The sequence below is a fragment of the Tachypleus tridentatus genome, chromosome 7 (assembly GCF_004210375.1).
Source record: "Tachypleus tridentatus isolate NWPU-2018 chromosome 7, ASM421037v1, whole genome shotgun sequence".
Classification (NCBI taxonomy): domain Eukaryota; kingdom Metazoa; phylum Arthropoda; class Merostomata; order Xiphosura; family Limulidae; genus Tachypleus; species Tachypleus tridentatus.
The window spans coordinates 12648147-12660345 of NC_134831.1; the positions used below are offsets into that span (position 1 = coordinate 12648147).

At 29.2% G+C, this 12199-nt stretch overlaps 1 protein-coding gene across 3 annotated transcripts in view; it reads right to left on the bottom strand.

Annotated features, from left to right (window-relative positions):
• LOC143255129 (eIF5-mimic protein 1-like) overlaps nt 1-11813 on the bottom strand; it is a 29026-nt gene extending 17213 nt beyond the window's left edge. For 2 of the 3 annotated variants that reach the window (XM_076510319.1, XM_076510321.1), the window contains exons 1-8: nt 11678-11813; nt 8303-8396; nt 7612-7788; nt 5573-5682; nt 2746-2811; nt 1454-1589; nt 1109-1218; nt 307-393 (exon numbers count right to left, since the gene is read on the bottom strand). In XM_076510319.1, the coding sequence (XP_076366434.1) occupies nt 307-393; nt 1109-1218; nt 1454-1589; nt 2746-2811; nt 5573-5682; nt 7612-7788; nt 8303-8363 (747 nt within the window). In that variant the 5' untranslated portion in view covers nt 8364-8396; nt 11678-11813. The remainder of the gene's footprint in view (nt 1-306; nt 394-1108; nt 1219-1453; nt 1590-2745; nt 2812-5572; nt 5683-7611; nt 7789-8302; nt 8397-11677) is intronic. The other variant, XM_076510320.1, reaches the window with a different exon arrangement.
• Between the last annotated feature and the right edge of the window lie 386 nt (nt 11814-12199).

Genomic DNA, 12199 nt, shown 5'->3' on the forward strand with positions numbered 1-12199 from the left:
AAAGTCATTAAGGATTAACTAACACCACAAAGAACATGAGAAAAACATTATCTCACATTGTCTTTATACAATATTTGCTTCCTTAATGGGTAACCTCAGTCAGCATATGTCAAAAGGTTGATTACAAATGCTTTGCTAAATTTAAGATGAACTGCTACACCACATCAGTTTACAATAATGTAAGTACTTGTTCTTTAAAATAAAACATAAAAACAAATTCCTTTAATGACAAGAAAATGAAAATAATTTTGAAGGTAAAACTAAAAAATAAACTCTCTTTAAATAGTCTTATAAAGTTTCACTAACCAAATAATCCAACAGAGAGCTCAAACCATGATTTTCAAAAGTTTCAGAGAAAATTTCCGGGGTTTGTCGAGTAGTTGGAAGAAATTCCTATTGTAAGTAAATGGAACATTTATTTTGGAATTTTATAATACTATAGTTAACTTCAACTAAATAATCATAGAAAAAAAATGCCTGAACCTATCAACTGATATCACAATACCATTTGAAAAAACTAACTCTAGATGATGGCTCTCAACACATTACTCAAGACAACTGAGTTAAGAATACTGGTTTATTTTGTACTTCCAAGTGATATGTATTATTTGGCCATTCATAATTATTCTATAAATTAATCTTTATAACTACACAAATTTTCTTGTTTTATATCCATTCAATTCAAAAATATTTTCAGTTATTTTTAATAAGTAATTATGCACAATTATTTTATAACAGTTAAATATGTATTACATATTTCACAAACATTATTTTCTACCCTAGCAAGATGTGTACTACTTTATGAGGAAGTTTTTATTTTAGCAGTTACTAAATACAGTTTTAAAAATTAAAAGGCCTGACTAAAGAATGCTCAAGCTGAGTTTAAATATATTAAAAAAAGTTAACTATCACAGGTATTAAAACTAACTGTTTATACATGTATGCTATAATATGCATGCTGAAAAAAATTATATCTAATATCACACTGAATATTTCCTACCAAATAAATATTAAATAATCAAACAAAACAACAACAAAATAGAATTTTTGAATTAAAAATCCCAAGAGCTTGAAACCTTTAGACAAGCTATATGAAAGTGTCACTTACCATCAATCTTGTTTCTAATCCAGCTTTTCGAAGGGCTGTCCACAAGGTAGGAGCATCTTTCTCCAACAGCCAAGTCTTAAAAAAATCCAGTAAAAACTGGAGAGCAATACCTGTAAAATGACAATATACACATATCTATGAAAAGAGTGCCTTGTCTTATACATTCAAAAACAAAAATATTTATTTAAATAATTTCCTTTTGTTTTTGATATCAAATGAGAATTATAAACAAGACTTCAATAACAGTTAAATCCAACACACAAAATACAACAGTTTGCCAATTTCACTCTCAGTAGTACCTTTATTTGAAAATCAATTTTATACTTTGTTATGATTCTAACAAACCTTCTTTAATCAGATGATCTTGTAGACAGCTAATTAACACCACGCTGGGAACAAGGCCACTCCCAACCAAGATACACGTAACCTTGGCAAGTTTAGCTCTCTCCTCAGGGGAAAAGGCCTTCAGGAAGACAAGAACCTAAAAAACAAAAGTGTTTTGTTGAGGTGTTTGTTTAGGGATGTCCGTATGCTTCGTAACATACTCTTTATTTCAAGTAAAGATATAGCTAGTGATCTCTGTGCTTCTCTGCTTTTAAGGTCTCTTTTAGTTCTGGATTTAACATTAAGAGGTTAAAAGTTTAAAAAAAATGACAGCATCCTTTTGATGCCACCTAACTACACATAAAGGTGAAGAAACACAAATATTTTAACAACACAACCCTACTTGAAACTGATAAGTGAACTCAGATCAAGTACCCTTTTTGTTCTAAATGGCACACACATTTCTGTTTTAAACAACATTACTTAAATCTGATGGGTAACAAAACCTTGTTGAAACATTGTACATTTGTTACAATGTTAAATGTGTCATCTTTGTTACCCATTGCAAACATCTCCAAACTTTATTAAACCCTAGTATCTTTATTTAACATATTACCTATGTAAATTCACAAGAAGCAACCATTCTTTTACATCACACAGTTGGGAGGGCTATGAAATCAACTGATCCCTCATCATAAACACTAAATATAGAAATTTCAAAAATCTAAATATGTACATTACAGTATTTTGATCCATTTCTTACATGTCTAAGTGTCAATTTTTATGTAAAGAAGCACAAGTGTAACCAACCCCAAGGGACTTAAAAAAAGCTTCATTTCCTCAAAATGAAAACATTAAAAATCTAAATTTATATTTCTGTTTACACATATTCATATCAATAATAATTTCCAGATAAATCAGCAAAAAAAAAACCTGAGATCCCCAATACCTCTTGACCTCTACTCCCATTTTTGGAACTCCCTCATGAATCTTTCAAAAATATTTCTCCATTTACATTTTTTTGTGAATCAAGTACCACCATACAAAATTTGAAATCACTTTTTCAAAAAAAACTCAAGTAAAAATAGATATATAAAACAAGATTGCAGTTGAGATTTACACTATTCCATAGATATCTGAATTTTAATTTTTTCATAAATTTTTGAGAAATATACTACCTAATTGTGGATTTCGTTCAATGTAACACTCTACAGTTGCATGTATAAAGTATTTTGACTTAATACCCATTACATGAACTGCAGTGTGGAAACAGAAAATACAAATAGAATTATATTTCTACAACTGAAGCTTACCTTTTTTAATTCATCTTCTAATGTTTTTTCCAGATACTTGTATCTTCGAACCAGTTTTGTAATCAGCTGTATCGATAAGATAGATTGATATTTTGATAAAATGAAAAAAATAACTATTTCTAGAATTCCAACATCTACAAGAACTCTTTCTATGTTACTTCAGCTTCACAAGGATTTCAACTTACTTGCCATATTACATAATGCTGAATGATAAAACTAAACTGGTTGAAGTACTTCAACTATGTTTTCTGCATGTAGTTTTGCAACTTCAATTTTTAGACTAATTTTTTTTCTGAACAAGAAACAAACAGATTTATTTACACACACAACAATATTTAAACTGATGAAATTTCTAAGTATATTTTGGGAACTTAATTTTCTTTTAATTCCAGAAAAGATAACAGATGGATGAACAAATTTGTTTAGGATCTCAGCTTTTTTTTGTTTACAGTCAATTTCTCTTCTCTCTCTCTCTCTCATTAGGATACACACATTTAAAACAGCATTCCACTTACAAAGAAAAACTTTTTCGTGATGATGAGAAACCCACTTGAAATAAAAATGTATCTCAGAATGGCTGGTGTGGGTATTAACACTTTTAGCAAAATAAAGCAGAGAAAATATTTCGACCTTCTTAAGTCATCTTAAGAAGATCGAAATATTGTTCTCTGCTTTATTTTGCTAAAAGTGTTAATACCCACACCAGCCATCCTGAGATACAAAAACTGTTTTTATTTAACCATCCGAGTTTCTAATTAACATAGAAGAGCAATGTAAAAAAGGAACTCTTCCAAAACACTTTTTTTAAAATAAAACTAGCAGATATATTGGCCTACAGCCAGTAATCTTGCAGTATATAGAAGGTACAAGTGAACTAGACAGAAATATGACACAAACCAAATTTTATTTTTAAATATTTACTTGCATCTCTACTATTTCACCCATAAATTTCATTATAATATGATTAAGTCAAGTAGTTAACAATCAGCCATCTGTTGTTGGCCTCTGATGTTAAATGTTCCTTCACTATTAAGTTGGAAAGGGGGAGGTATTTATGGATGTTTAGGTGAAAATTGTAGAAAGAGACAGAGAAGCAAAATGTTGTACATTACAGAAATATTCTGATTTAAAAAATAAAGAAAAAAAGCAACTCATTTGGGCTCAATTTCTTTTAATAAACATGGTTTCTATTTTGTAATGAATTTATTTTTCTGTTTAACTGCAATCACATTTTCTTCAAACATTTCAGTCATGACTTTCACTTCAGTTTACTCTTCTTGAATAATAACTGTCATTCACTTGTGCATAGTAGAATTTATTCCAAATAAAGCTCGACTAACTGGTATTAAATATCTCACAAAACTGGGTATAAAGAATGTTTTTAGCCATCAAGCATATTTCTAGGTCATTCAGTGTAATCAGTTAAATAAACATAGCATTAACATCTTAGCATGTTAAAGTAAAATTGTTCTAAAACACCAGTTTATACCAATTCATCAAACACTTATAACATTTGTAAGTATAGCCTTTTACTTGATTTTAAGAATACTTGTGTATTAAGTTGCTAGAACTGTACACTTCCAATTTATTTACATGAGTTACAAGTTGGGTGAAATCCACCCAACTCGTATCCATGAGAGTAATTACACTATGATTTTTGATAATGTCCTCATATGTTTACAAAATGTTGCATGACATTAGTAAACAGTACAAGGCTTTCATATACAAAATATTAGGTTTTTAAATTAATTAAATTAAGATATTTTAATTAAAGCTTTTCTTGTAAATTTTTACTTTCAAAAAATAGTAACTAGGCAACTAAGGAAAACTTTCTCTAAGATTTAAAATATTTTTATGCAAGATAAAATTTTCAAGTTTCATGTGCGAAATTTTTATGACTTTCAGACTACTATCAAATGTTTTTAAGAAAAATAATTCCTATTTTATCTGCTATTTTCACTGTGAAATTGTAATGACTTATGTTTAAGTGATCTCATGACCCAACATAAAAATTTAAGTAAATATAAAATTACATTTTTTTCTTTCTAGAAATGACATCAAATGATGACTCAAAAACACAAATGTTTCAGTTGAATAACTAAATGGCATTACATTATACATCTATACATTTATATATTTATTATTTTTATTATACTGACCTCTCAGTTATTGCTGGCTGATAAAAAAATTACAACAATGCAGAGTGCATGCACTCATATTACTATATCCAAAAATAATAAACTGACTTTTAGTCTTTAAAGTGACATTAGTTGTATTTTAGTGGACTCGTATTTTATAAAATACAATCACATTTCAGTTATAATGCATTATGTATTTATACAGATTATTACTACTTACAAATTAGATTTTAAAAACTTATTTTTCTTGAAACATAAAACAGTAAAGGCAGAAGTAAAGTAAACAATTATCTCTTCTAGTTATGACATTTGTACTCAGTTGCTGCTTCTCAAAGGTTGATAAAGCTTTAAGAAACTTCACATGTGAAGGATGTGGAAAATGAAATATTTTTTTATGTTTCATATAGACATTTGAATAACTAATAAATTAATAAATGATTATATTGATAACACAGAAATCCATTATAATTTATCAAGTTGTAATATATATTTTGATACCAAACTTAATGGCATAAGTTCATAAAATAGCAGTTGAATACAGTTTAGATTGCGAGTCAACAAATGCAACGACATGACCCTTGACCCATAACAATAGGGTTAAAATATCCATATAGTATTTCATTTTAATACAAACTGTATTATAAGAACAGATCTTATGTCAGTATTCTAATATAAAAGAAAAGCTTTACCTGAGCATAGCCTTTAAGAGAGTCCAAGTCATCATTGGCAGAAAATACACATACATCAGTACGCAAAAACTTGTTTGTATCAAAATCATTAACAATGGTGCCACCTGGGGCTATAACAAGAAAAGTTATTCATGTAATAAGCAAGACACAATAATTAACACTATACAAGTAAATAAAGCAACCGTTAACTATACTAAGAACCCCTTTTTTATTCCAAAAGCTACTGTATTCTTTAAAATCATAACTTGCTTAATTATATATTACTAGTATAGTGTAAGAAACTATGTATTTCTTTACAAATAAATTATGCTATATTTTCTCACATAGAATATTACTGATTTTTGATTAGAGATCACCAACTGTTCTAGAGCATAATAATAGTTAGAATATGTCTCTCATTTCTACTTGCTGCTAAAGAAATATACTTTACAATATTTTATTATGAAATTTTGTCTCAGACAAACCACTTTTTAAAACCCACGCGCTAAAAATACTGTTATATTTAACTGCTATAAAATACTTTAAAAAATTAGAGGTTTAAAATACTCATACTACTATTAACTTAATAGTTTTATAACAAATGATTTCATCCAAAGTGATTTGCAAAATCATCACATCACTTTTAACTTATGGTTCACAAACAAAAGTACCACACCAAGTGATGAGAAATGTTTAAGTTAATATATCTATTTAAATTATTTTATAGGCTTATAAATGTTAATTGTGTTGCACTCTTGGTTTCATTCAGAGCCAAAGCACTGAAGTACATGTGCTGCCCACTGTGAAAAGTAACTGTTGAGCATTTCAGTCATGCTAAGAGTCACTCAACAACGACTTACAGTAAATCAGTATTATTATTCTTTACACTAAATAAAATTTAGAAATATGAATGATAGTATAATTAGTGTAGAATATCCTGGTTGCGAAATAAAAGTTAACAGCAACATTATTTGTGCCTATTCTCTCATCACTTCAAAAGTGCCTGTTGAGATTTGCCTGCATGTGGAGCTTTCCAAATGAGAGACAGACAAATTCAGACAGACACCACAGTCCACAATATATAAAATATTTAAAACACTATCACCACATATATGCTGAAATCTACTTGAGACCAATTATGAAGATTCACAGGTTAGCATAAAAAATATCCTCCTTCCTTGGTGACCTACACCTAACAAAAATGTTATTAACAATAATATTTTTTTATATTTCACACAGTTAACTACTCTGATAAATAAATTAGTATCCATAATGTCAGTCAACATTTGGTATTTTCAACCTGAATGTCATCATATGTATATAAGGGCTAAATTGTCAAATCAGAAATGACTAGGTTTCAAGTATAGTCATCTCCAGTTTTCCACTAATGTCCAAGGAAAGAAAGCCAACCTACAGCTCACTGCCACAATAGCATTGTCTAAAAAACATGACTGACTGTCACTCTTGTAATGTGTCCACAGATGAAAATGCAGGACTGTTCAACAGCATATCTATACTAACTCTGAACCTTCCACACAGCAGCCTTATTACATAACTATTCCAAGTTTGATGACTAAAACTTATTAAACAATACTCACATACTGAAAAATTATCTCAGTAATTCAGAAAACATTTATTTACTTTACCACAGCAAGATACTTATATGTTCGCTTCATATTCATTAATATAGTTCAGTGTAATTGTACTTAAAGCAAAGAAAAAAAAATAAGGAATCAAAACAAGCTGTAGGAATGGTTAGTTACTGTAGTTGTATTTCACAATTTTCCATATCATTTCATAAGCATTGCATATGATAAATTAGTCATCAGTACCAGAAATTCATATTACAGCATGTATTAAAAAATCATATCCTTTATTAGCTTCCCAATACCAAATTGCTGATTAATTATTATATTTAACTGTTTGCCAAATATTTTAAAGAAAGCACTTACTATTGAAAAACACACACAAATCTCAGCAGGTAATAAGATTTTTGCACACATGACTATTTTCTCCATTTAAATAAAATTACTCAATTCATCATTCAAGTGTTTACTTACCTAGATGGCCACCAGCTAGAAGTATATCAAAGAGAACTTCTCCGTAGCGTCTGTAATCAAGCTTGGATCCAGCAGTGTCCAGAAATTTGTACACAGCATCTAAGCTGGGTCCAGCCTCACTAAAACCTTGCAGAATCAAGTCCCGAAACCCTGAAGGGTCGTATTTCTCTCTTTCATCTAAAAAATGTGGATTTGAATTTGAACAGTTCTTGTGATGTAGATGAAATAAGTGTAATATCAAAACATCATAAAAATAATTGTTCATTTAAACCACAATTTAATTGGAATGGTTTTGTCATAAATATAATCTATTTTGATAACTATACGAAAAACACCTGATTAAGGAAAAGCACTCATACCTCATAGGTTATCTAATGTGTTACCATATCTAAAATAAACTAATATTTTAATAATATAGTAGTTACTTGAAAATACTTTATAACTTATAAAATATAATAAAAAATATATACAAGAATAATTCCCAATTAACAGCAACCTTTTCTTTAATTATCAAATATCACTCACTTTTTATTAAATCTTTTTTTTTCTAATCGCATACTTTGCAGTTAGCCAACAAAACAATTTTTTATATCTTTGGGACATAAAATTTTCAAAAATATTACTTAACTATTTGTTCATATTTTTACTACAAGGCACATCTTAGTAGCTCATGAACATGCTACTAACTAACCTCTTTTTCTGGTCTTGATGCGTTGACCTGATAGTGTCGGTTTTTCTGTTTTCTGACTCATACAAATGCAGCTAAAAAACAAAAATTAATTCACCTGAAAATATAAAAATTCATAAATAATAGAGATGCAAATACAAATGAACAAGATTTATCTACAAATTAACTGGATACATAACAAGCAAGGACAAATTATGCATTGAATAAAAATAATCTACAAAAAAAAAAATTAAAGACACCAATGAGACTGCATTTATTTTTAATAGCATTGCAGAGAATTCTTATTTAACATCTTGGCTCCCAAGCCCAATTTGCCAATACTTTCCAAGATCCCACTAGTCATCTTACAATGAATTTTTTTTTAGGAAGAGTGTAAAATGTTTCTATCATGTTACATATGAGTCAAAGGTGTTGTAAAGGTGGGTCACTTGAGACCTAAGAATGCATTTAGTCTTACTGTCCCATATGACCAACCTATGGGTCCTGCTTGAATTTAAGAAGCATACAATTTTTGGTACATGAAGCTATGTATAATAATTTGTTTTTCTCTTTTTCAGATATTAATATTTTTGCTATACGTTGAAATATGAATTACAATTAAACTGATGCAACAGTAAATATTTTTAATCCTTCTAAAAAAAGAAAATCAAGATAAAATTCTTCAGAAATTAAGGAAAATTCAGATACTTAAAATAAAGGTAATGAAGATTCAGATTATGAACCTTCTAGTGATGAAACTTCCAACTCAGAAGATGAAAAAGCCCTTACATCTGAAGATTTTGAAAATACAGAGTCTTAAACTGAAAGTGATAGTAATGTCAAGCAGCACACTCCATCTTATCAATAGCACCCAGTGAACAGTTCCATCCAAAAAAAACTTTTTAATTTATTTCTCCAAGTTTTGGATCATCTACAAATGCTATAGTAACGTCTTTCAAGGTGTTTGAGCTTATGGTCAATGATGAAATTTATGATTGTATAGTTCAACAAACAAATCTTAGTTGTCACCAAACTAAAGCAGCTGGTAACACAAAGGTAAGCATGTGGAAAGGCACTAACTGTGGTGAAATAAAAAAATCTCTTGGAATTATTACATACATGGGACTTGAGATACCATAGATCACCTACTACTGGCAGAAAGATCTCCTCTAAAGGAATTCTTATACACCACAAATAATGTCAAGAAATAGGTTTCAAGCACTCCAACATTTTGAAGATAATCAAACAATTGAGAGAAATCGTTTAGAAAAATTTAGAAGGTTACTTGAGATCCTTGAAACAAAGTTTACAAGTGCTAATATTCTAAGTGAATGCATTGCAGTAGATGAAACAATGGTGCCATGGCAAGGTAGTCTAGTGTTTCCTCAATATAATCCTGGGAAGGCACATAAATGTGATTTGAAAGTGTATAAATTATGTGATTCCCAAGGTTACACCTACACCAACACTGTTTTTGCTGGAAAAGATGATACACAGCAACACCAAGGGCATCCATTAGACGAATTCACCCATGAAACTCAAATAGTCCTTGACCTTGCTAAAGACAATGCAGATGCAGGGAGAACGAGTGCAACAGATAACTTATATCGATTTAGCAAAGAAGCTGCTAAGACATCAAACCAGCCTTGTTGGAACATTACTAGCAAACACAAAATTGTGTCCTAGCCAATAAGTTGCCCTTGAAAGAGAAAATATTGCACAGAAGATTTCAAAATAATTTGAGTCTGCATAATAAAAAAAAATTTGAACTTCATACAAGAATATATAAATTGTTGAAATTATATTGTTGTACATTGTGAAGCTGAAAGTACCTGCAAACAAAGATCGTAGTATTTAAATCACACATACATTCTTATACTATTTAAATACAATTAGTAATAATTAAAAATTCCAAAGTGGATTTTCTGAACCTAGTAGGGCTTCTTTGTATTTTACTATCTAAACTGTAGTAAATTACTCCAGGCATGCATTAGTGTCATGCCCTGCTGATGCCAAATATAAGCAAAATATTGTTTACAACCTTTTTCAAAGAGTGCTACAAGACTTACATTGACTAGTTCTTACACTTACATTATGTACCTATAGGGAGACTAAGCAAAAAATGGAAGCTCAAAAGCTATAGGCATTTTTCAACCATTTTCTAAGTTAGAAATACATCATTTTGTTTTCTTTCAAAATAACGTAACATAAGCTGGCTGTAGACCTTAATTATTGAAAATTTTGGACTTAGAAAGCAATTTAGATTTCTTGGTGTTTTATGAATACATAATTTAAATTGTTAAACCCTGCCCTAAATCTTACCACAATAGTATAACTTGAAACTCTTTGACTACCCCTTTTTACTTTTAAAATTTTTGCCTTATCAGCCAAGGTTTAAATACATGCAAAAAACTCTTAGTGACTGACTACAACTTTTAAATTAACTATGAGTTGGAAACAAATGCATATGAATACTAAAGTGGAAACAATAAGTTCATGTTTGATAATAATGTCATTCATAAAGAAAATATTAATTATGTCCAACTGATACAAAAATATTTGTATGACATATTATTCCACTCAATACTTAAATGATATTTATTATATCTATCGTAAAGAGACAAAAATAAGTTTTAATGTTGGATTGTGCTACAGTCATACTCACAGTCCATTTACTCTGGAGAAATTAAGAAACCCAATTATGTCCTTAAGAGTATGTTTAAAATAATACTACTAACATCAGTTTACAATGTAGCATTAATAATGCTGTTAATGTTAATACCACTTGAAGTTGAAAGAAACCTTGCAAATTCAGTACGTAACTAATGGTACTATAGAAGTTTTTCATTTGTTGTTTAGAGTACAATGTTTTATTTCATTTATGGAAAATTTATATAATCGCAACTGCAACTTTGCATTCACACTCTTACACGTGTTTGGAATAAGAGTTGTGAAGGCAGAAAATGTAACTGACTTTAAGAAAAGATTAACGAATAGTATCTAAGTAACGAGTGGTTATAACTGGAAGCTGGAAGGGACATCCTTTATGGATTAATAAACTACTTTTTATTCCTTTAAAATGTTATGAATTTAGAATTTAGTCTGCATTTATCAAAATAAAGACAAATCTAGAATACCAATTTACTGGATTTTTTTGGTAAACGAAATGGTAATCGTTTTCACTGTTAGGCCTAACATTAGGTTCGTGTAATACTACTGCAGTTTTTAACAGTATGAGTATCGTGTTAACAAAATAAAATGGTTTGTAGCATGTTCAGCTAAGCATGCTATCTTTCAGTAAACTAACATGCATTTACTAATTTATATTTATTATGAATACAACTTTCTAGACATTTCATTCAAACAGAATTAGATAATTAAAAACATATCCCAACTTACGCGTGATTTTGGAAAAAAATTCTTGAAAATTATTTCTCTCTCCTAGTGGAAATGTTATAACTCAATTTAATTCACGTACTGAGAAATGTATATATAATCTTGTCACACAATTCTGTGAAATTGCGTGAATCATGCTAACAGTTTGCGTAGCCAGTGATCTATTTTTAGTAATTTCATATTACGAAAAGAAATTAATCTCGTAAAAGTTTTAGCACTTTAATAGTGAGAAATGGATAAATATTGCAAAAGTCTCATATTAAATATCATGATTACATTTAACTTTAAAATACTTTTCTTAAGTTAAGACTACGATATTAATAACAAAAGGAAATAAATACTCTGTAACCTGAGCGCTTATTTCATTTCTATTAAGACTTGTACATACGTGTTTTTCTATTATCATGGATATTAATAATGTATGTACTATATCGTTACTGTATGTGTCTTTTTTTCCCTAGAAATTTCATAAATCCTCATATTTAGTTTTAGTATAAATAACTTTAGATAATTCAATTAAACAGA